Source organism: Helianthus annuus, chromosome 3 (genome assembly GCF_002127325.2).
Source record: "Helianthus annuus cultivar XRQ/B chromosome 3, HanXRQr2.0-SUNRISE, whole genome shotgun sequence".
NCBI classification, from domain to species: domain Eukaryota; kingdom Viridiplantae; phylum Streptophyta; class Magnoliopsida; order Asterales; family Asteraceae; genus Helianthus; species Helianthus annuus.
Window position 1 is genome coordinate 10,168,007 of NC_035435.2, and position 7,309 is coordinate 10,175,315.

The 7,309-nt window shown below is 34.5% G+C and overlaps 2 protein-coding genes across 5 annotated transcripts; both read left to right on the forward strand.

Moving 5' to 3' along the window:
• The first annotated feature begins 422 nt into the window (after positions 1-422).
• Positions 423-5,173, forward strand: LOC110922568 (nacrein-like protein M). Of its 4 annotated transcripts, none has more exons than XM_035987367.1 (10): positions 423-537; positions 618-709; positions 1,706-1,948; positions 2,017-2,218; positions 2,939-3,062; positions 3,140-3,364; positions 3,439-3,554; positions 3,632-3,785; positions 3,868-4,059; positions 4,857-5,173. In XM_035987367.1, exons 6-10 carry the CDS (start codon positions 3,224-3,226, stop codon positions 4,860-4,862), a joined length of 609 nt encoding a protein of 202 aa, XP_035843260.1. In that variant the 5' UTR covers positions 423-537; positions 618-709; positions 1,706-1,948; positions 2,017-2,218; positions 2,939-3,062; positions 3,140-3,223; the 3' UTR covers positions 4,863-5,173. The 4 variants fall into 4 exon arrangements, with proteins under 4 accessions (XP_035843260.1, XP_035843262.1, XP_035843261.1 ...); XM_035987369.1 differs by having other exon boundaries at positions 1,893-1,948; XM_035987368.1 differs by having other exon boundaries at positions 622-709.
• A 736-nt stretch (positions 5,174-5,909) lies between these two features.
• On the forward strand, positions 5,910-6,658 carry LOC110925442. The gene is made up of 2 exons (XM_022169397.1): positions 5,910-5,984; positions 6,056-6,658. The coding sequence occupies exons 1-2, from the start codon at positions 5,910-5,912 to the stop codon at positions 6,656-6,658; spliced, it is 678 nt and encodes a 225-aa protein (XP_022025089.1).
• Positions 6,659-7,309: the final 651 nt, after the last annotated feature.

The following is a 7,309-nucleotide window of genomic DNA, read 5'->3' on the forward strand; positions in this document are numbered from 1 at the left end:
AATTTTAGAAAGTTAGGGACTAAAGGTGAAAACAGAACAAATCACAGGAACTATGCAAGCATTTTTCTCATATTATAATTTGCAAGAAAAAGGATAATTACAATTAACGTAAAATCAATTTATTCAAAAATTTGAAATAATAACTACTTCACATACTTATCAAAATTTGAAATAATCATCACTTTTAAATTTGAAGTTTATCTAATATGCTACAAACGTGAATAGTACATAGATTATCATAGCTACTAAACTATTACCATAACTTTTTTTATATAACATATGTACATGTATTATTATGATATTAATAATAAATAATGAAATATAAATATAATGTTATATTTATGAATAGAAATTAAAATGCCCAAAATTATATAAGGCCCTAAATATATTTTTCGCGCTGATTGTATTTTGGCGCTATACCCTCTCCTTCTCTTTCGCTGCTTCTATACTGGTGGACGGAGTGGTGGTTTTAGGCGGTTTCCCTCTTTGTTTCAGAGCGACGATTTGGAGCAACAATTCAAAGTTCGATCCAAACCGGTAAATTGTCATTTATTCCCTTTGCCAAGATATAAATCTCCATACTTTAATCAATCATATCTAAGATTCGAGTTCACTAGCTAGGGCTGAGGACTGTGCGACTGCTACTAGTGATTTTCGGCCATCAGTAGACTCCGAGTTGGTGGTTTTTGGCGGTGCTTCTTTACAACAGGTATGAATTGAACCCATCTTATTAAATCAATTGTCATTCCCGTTTGAGAATTATATTGGCTTAATTTTAATGCGACATCTATCTGTTGATTTTGTTGTTGTTATGAATTACGAAACACATAAAGGACTTTATTTTTGCTATCTGTATATGTTATTATTGATGATAATCTAACTGCTACTTGATTAGAATCATCCATCTCTGGAAACATGTTGTGCACTTTATTCTTTTTTTCTCTTCACTGTCTTGTTTTGCCATTTTGATAAGAGTTGTATTCTAAGGCTATAGGGTGTGGTTGGAGCCACATGGGGCTTTATCAAGTCCACGTAGGATCCACGTAGATCCATGTCAGCCATGGAGCCCCCCTTTAATTTGTAGGGTGTGGATAAAGCCCCCTATTAAACAAAATTAAAAAAAAAAAAATTTGATTGGTTTACAAGTTGTGGACCCCACCTGATAAAGCCCTTCGAGCTCGTTACCATGGTGGCAATGGTTCAATAGCGCCCCGGCATAGCGCCGGGGGTGTGGAACGATGGTGGGGGTGGGGTGCTATAGGTGGCCAGCTGGGTTGGGTGACGCCCCCACACCCTCCAGCCTAATGCACCCTTGTGTTGATTATCATTCTTTAAATTAAAGTGTAGTGCATTTGCTCAAGTCTTGGTTTTCCTTTGTAGACACAATAGCTATCAAGTGATCACTTGATCTAACTTCTTTTTGAGATCCTTCTTCATCATCTCTCACAAAAGCCAACACACGAACAAGCTACTAGCTTGTACACATTATATAAAGTCTTGTATATGTTGTCTTTAGTCTTCCAATGTCACATTGCTATCAATTCTTTGTGCTTTGGAGTTTTTTTTTATCAGGAACCTTTACAGCAATTAATCACGGATACGACTTCCACATCCCCTATGCCACCATTTTTCCAAGATCCTCAGATGCAAGTGTACTCTCACCATCACTTTCTTTGCTAAAATATATCTTCTTGTATGATTTTAGAGAGCTTGCATTAGCCGATACACCAGATGTATTGACTCTGGTCTACACACACATTCTTGATCATCAACCCTGTCATGTTGAGAAACTACATACTGAACCTTGGAATTTTTGCTGGTACTACCATCAACAAGATCGGTCTCAATCTCATCATTGCTATCTTTTTGTCACCTGATATTCTTGATGATAGGGACGATACAACGTTACAAAATTTGCCACGTGATATCCTTGATGATGGCGACAATGGTAATCGATATAAATTACTAATTTTTTTATCAGTATCATTTTATTAATCATCATTTTTAACTTCTTAGATGACGATGCTGGTGACGATGGTGACTATGACAATGGTGATGATGGCTACAATGGTGATGGTGGCAACGACGACGGTGACGACTTTGAGGGTGGTGGTGACGACTTTGAGGGTGGTGGTGACGACTTTGAGGGTGGTGGTGACGACTTAGAGGGTGGTGGTGAAGGTGATGGGAGACAATTCATACAAAGCAACGGGAAAAAGTATGTTTTTAGTTTTAAGATTTTAATGTATATTGTTTATTGATGTTATAACTAGTATTGGTAGTAGGGTTGTGCAACGGTTCTGAACCGGACCCAACCGAACCAGGAATCGTTACATGCTAAATATAAGAACCAGATCGTTTAAAAACCGGTTCGGTTCGGAACCGGGTTAAACGGTTATGGTGTAAACGGCTCTTGTCAAAAAACTAATCTCAAAATTAACAATTAAATAAAAAACAATCAAACCATTCAAAACATATAACTGAATGCCTTATGTTTGGTGTGTGTCGTTTTCTCTAAAATCCATGAATTCTATGTAAAGATCAAGTCAAAAGAGGACACAAGGTTTTAAAACGATGCTGCAGAATTTAAAACTGACTTTAAGAGGCCATATCTCGCTCATTTCAAAACCTTTTTGAGGGGGTTTTAGCCTAAAATGTAGTACCTTGAGCGGGTTATTCACCCAGAAAGTTTCGTAATTTTTTAATACCATTTGAGCCCCGAAAAACCGTTTCCAAAACTGAATGTCAAAGCTGCCAGCTTTGGATTTGCGTCAAAACAGCCAGCTCTTGACAGATTGTGCATTCATTTTAAGGTCTACAAGGAAGCCTCATACTGTATACTATATTTACCTATATTCATGCGGGTAAACTATGATCTGTTTTGTATGTTTTATCATATATACTATACTCATTCTCAAATATCTTTTCAATATTGTAGGTTTGTAGACCCAAAGGTACATATACGTGTAAAGGAAATACTTGAACAATGTCTTAATGGAGATTGGGTCACGTTTAAAAAGATCCCCCAAAACATAAAGACACGCATGTTTGACCGCTTCCGGGTAATTTATCAATTATTTATTTGTATATGTTATGATTATATGTATTATTTATTGCAATTTTATTTTTATTTTTGTAGACTACGTATAGATGGGATCCAAAAGCACACCAGAGCATACGTAATTCATTTATTTACGTGCTCAAGGATTGATTAAGAGGCATAATGAGCGATATGAGGAAAAGTTCTAAAAAGACAGCCTTAAACGCGAGGGAACATATTCCCGATGAAGGATACAATTTTGAGATACAATGCAAATATCCGCCCGATAGAGTGCCTCGTAGGAAATGGGAATGTATGTGTATGGTAAGGGTTTTAATAATTTAAATTCTTTTGTCTTCATTATTTTTATGTATTATATATATATATTACCACTATAGTCTTGGAACACTGAAGATGGAAAAAGAAGTACAAAGCAGGGAGAGAAAACCGCAAGAATGACTTATGTCGTCATACAGACGGGTCAATGGGGTATGACGAACACCGCCGCAACTTGGTAAGCTATGCATAATTATTACTTTTAGAGACCAATATGAACACTTAAAACTTATAAATTACTACTTTTTTATGTAGGAAAAAAATAAAGGGTAAAAAGGTTGGATTCGCGGAAGTATTACTTCATACCCATACCACCAAAGAGTGTAAAAAGAGATTACATGATGGGGAGATCAATGCAAATGACTATGATAAGTTAGAGTTTGTTACTGATCGTTCAAAACGTTCATATGTAAGTTATCTTTTATCATTTCTTATAACTATTGTATCAACTTTTATTACAATATCAAGCAATTTGTTTTGATAAACTGTAGGTCTCCTACATGAAAAAACTTGAAAGGGTGTATGGGAACACAGATTGCGATGATATGGAAGTGTGGGAGAGTTTGCATCCCGAGTGTCAGGGCTGCCAGTTGTTCGGGGTGGGATATTCTAATCCACATTTTGTGCTGACTGGAACAACATCTTCCATAGCTAGTATTCCAGATACCCGACAATCACATGAGGTATTGTTACTATTATGATTGTTTAGACAATGTTTCCGGGCTAGTCGTACCGGTTTAGGGAACCATTGTTTTTTAGACATCGCAAAGAATGTATCTGCATGCATGTGTGTGTTCTAAATAATATATGTAATTGTGTGTAAGAATGAATGTTGTATGTGTGTTTTGAATAAATGTATACTAGATATAATACTGTTTAAAATATACGAAGTGGGGATGGTTGTAAACAGAAATTTATGGATCATATAGGTTTTTAAGCTTTAATCGATTTGAGTAACAATGTTAGGTAGGGAGATCAAGTTTTCATTGATGAGGGTGTTTTTCACATTTAGGCTATTCCATGGAATGTTTTATCTTTTACAGTTTTTTATATTCAGGTTGTTCCTTAGATTCCTTAGTACATAATTGTGACAAAATATTGAATATGGGCTATTTGTAGGTCATATGATGGTAGATTATATTAAGCAATCTTCTGTTTTTATAAGCCCTTCTTGAGTTGTGGTAAATGGTTAACCTGTTGCTTATGTATATTCATCATTTATTTTCTATTTTATGATAAAAATGGGTAGGTGATCACAAAGATTTGTTGTTGATATTTAATTGTATATATTATGTATGTGTATATATAAATGCATTTTCTTGTTATATATATGTGTGTGTATATACATGTATGAATGTATCTGACTATATCGTGTGTGTGTGTTATCTGATATATACTTGTATGTTTGTGTGGGTCATTTTTGGGATTGACCCGTTACTTGTTAATATGTATTAATTATATTCGTTTTGGCAAACTTTAGCTCTAAAAAATTCAAGCAGAACTAGAAAAGGAACGAGAGGCTCGACAAAACATAGAAGTCCGTTTTGAACAATTTGAATAAGAGCGGCAACAAGAAAGGGTTGAACGTGAACCAGAACGGGAACAAGAACGTGTTGAACGTGAACGAGAGCGGACCGAACATGCTCGATGGCAAAAAAACATGGAAGCAAAGTTTAATAAATTCGGAAAAAAGATTTTTTTTTTTTTTTTTGTATGTTAAAGATCGTGTTAGTTTTGTTACAAAAACATGTGTTTTGTTTTTTTATTCTAAGATTATAAACATGTTTTTCTGTGGAATCTTTTAGGATTTTCTGCAATATATTTAAAAGATTTCGTTTTTTAATTTTTTATTTTAAAATAAATAATAATTTGATTTATAAAATAATGGGAATTTTGTTAGAAAGTTTAAAGGAACTTATTTTATTATTTATAACCGTGGGAAATTTATCACAGAGTAAATTTAAAATCCGTGGGAAATTTGTCACATGGTAGATTTAAAACCGTGGGAATTTTGTCACAAACTTCAAAAAATGATTGTTAGAAGCGTGGAACATTTATTTCAAAACCGTGGGAATTTTGTCGCCAAATTAAAATATTTAAAATATATTAAAAATATATGTTTTGTGACAAATTTGTCATTAAATAGAAAGAAAAAGTTTATAACAAACTTTGTGGGAATGTTGACGCAAATCTTGCGACGAGTTTAGTTTGTGGGAATTTTGCCAGAAATTTTGTGGGAAAATTGTCGCTCATGCCATTTCCGACGAAGTTTTTTCACACCAAAAAATTCGTGGGAAATTTGTTGCTACTACTTGTTTCCCACAAATTTGCCACAAAATACGCCGTGAGAAAAGACTTGATTTTCTAGTAGCTATACACCGTCAGTTACGATGTGTATCCTGGTTTTACTAGCAAAGATGATGTGGAACACATACCTGTAAAATCTGTAAGACCTTATCCTCCTTTGTTTGAAAGTTCAGAATGTTGGGTTCCTGGTGATGTGGCGGAAGTGTTTCACAATCTTTCATGGAAGATGGCAATCGTTTTGAAGGATATCGGTTTGGACCAGTTTATAGTCAGATTAGTTGGATCATTACAAGAGTTTGAAGTAACTAAATCAGAACTCCGTGTGAGACTGGACAATCGTATCAAAATGGTCAATGGATTGTGACTGGCAAGGTTCCTAGTGATCATAAAGAGGCAAACAACCCGGAGCTTTTGAAATATGGTACTCAAGACAACCATCGGTTAATGGAGTCGTGTATTGTTTCCTCTAAAACCCGAAAACGAGCTTCAGCCTGCTGTGATTCTCAAGATGAAATGAAGAAAAAACGTGCACGGAAGTTAACAATGTGTGGAAAAGAGGGCAGGCGTGCCTTGGTGCAGGGAACATCACCTGAAAAGGTGGATGATGTTGAATCCTCAAGTGGTAGTTGTAGCATTAATAGCTATAAACCGTATCATGGATCTGGCTTTTGTGTTGAAGATATTGAAGATCATGAAAGTGATGCAGAGTCTGTTTGTCAGTGTGGATATCACGAAGAAAGTCAAAGTCAAGAAACTGATGTATCAGTCACCAACGAGGGGGTGGCGGATGAGATTCATAGACTCGAGTTGCATGCCTACCGTTATACCATGACGAAATTATATGCATTGGGACCCTTAAACTGGGAGAAGGAAACAATGGTAACAAACCTTCGTATATCACTCCATATATCAAATGATGAACATTTGATTATGTTAAAAAACTTACTTTCTGCTTCTAATAAACAGTCTTATTAGATGATAGCTAAACCTCAAGTTTGAAATCTTTCATAATTCATAAACCTGTAAAAAGCAGTTGTACATTCACTCCTATAGTTTTGTTGATTTGGGGTGATTATAGTAATGTTCGGTACGAAACTATGATCTTAATGGTAAAGTTCGGCTTTCTAAGCGATTTTTATGAAAATAAATTTAAATAGGTTATAAAATGATATTTTTATGACAAATATGGATATTTAAACCTATATTAAGTAACCATAGCGTTTGGCTAGTTGTACGCGGTTTTCGACGCATAAGAACGTTGTCAAAACGTTAAAATACGCATATTTCGACCTACATGAAATAATTGCATGATAAAATGTGCTATTTAAGTACTTATAGATGATATTTTACACACTAAGTGTTAAAATGATAGTAGGATGTAAGACTATGCATGCGTACAAATACGATCAAACATAATTTTGTTACAAAAACGTGTTATAAATTAATAAATATAAAGCATGAAATTATACATAGGTTAATTTTGTAAAGTTATTGCATGTATATAAATATTCTAGGAAAATAAAAATATAAGTTGACTTACGCGTAGTACTTGGTAAAGTATTATATGAATAATTGCTCGTGTGATAAATATATACACACACACGGATGTGATAACAGGTTTAATTC

What these genes read in the sequence shown, in the direction of transcription:
- LOC110922568 (XM_035987367.1), top strand. Translation starts at nt 3,224, where the DNA reads ATGAGCGATATGAGGAAAAGTTCTAAAAAGACAGCCTTAAACGCGAGG. An exon ending in ACGAACACCGCCGCAACTTG is followed by an intron (nt 3,555 to 3,631) that starts GTAAGCTATGCA and finishes TTTTTTATGTAG; the next exon opens with GAAAAAAATAAAGGGTAAAA. An exon ending in ATCGTTCAAAACGTTCATAT is followed by an intron (nt 3,786 to 3,867) that starts GTAAGTTATCTT and finishes GATAAACTGTAG; the next exon opens with GTCTCCTACATGAAAAAACT.
- LOC110925442 (XM_022169397.1), top strand. Translation starts at nt 5,910, where the DNA reads ATGGCAATCGTTTTGAAGGATATCGGTTTGGACCAGTTTATAGTCAGA. An exon ending in GATCATTACAAGAGTTTGAA is followed by an intron (nt 5,985 to 6,055) that starts GTAACTAAATCA and finishes GTGACTGGCAAG; the next exon opens with GTTCCTAGTGATCATAAAGA.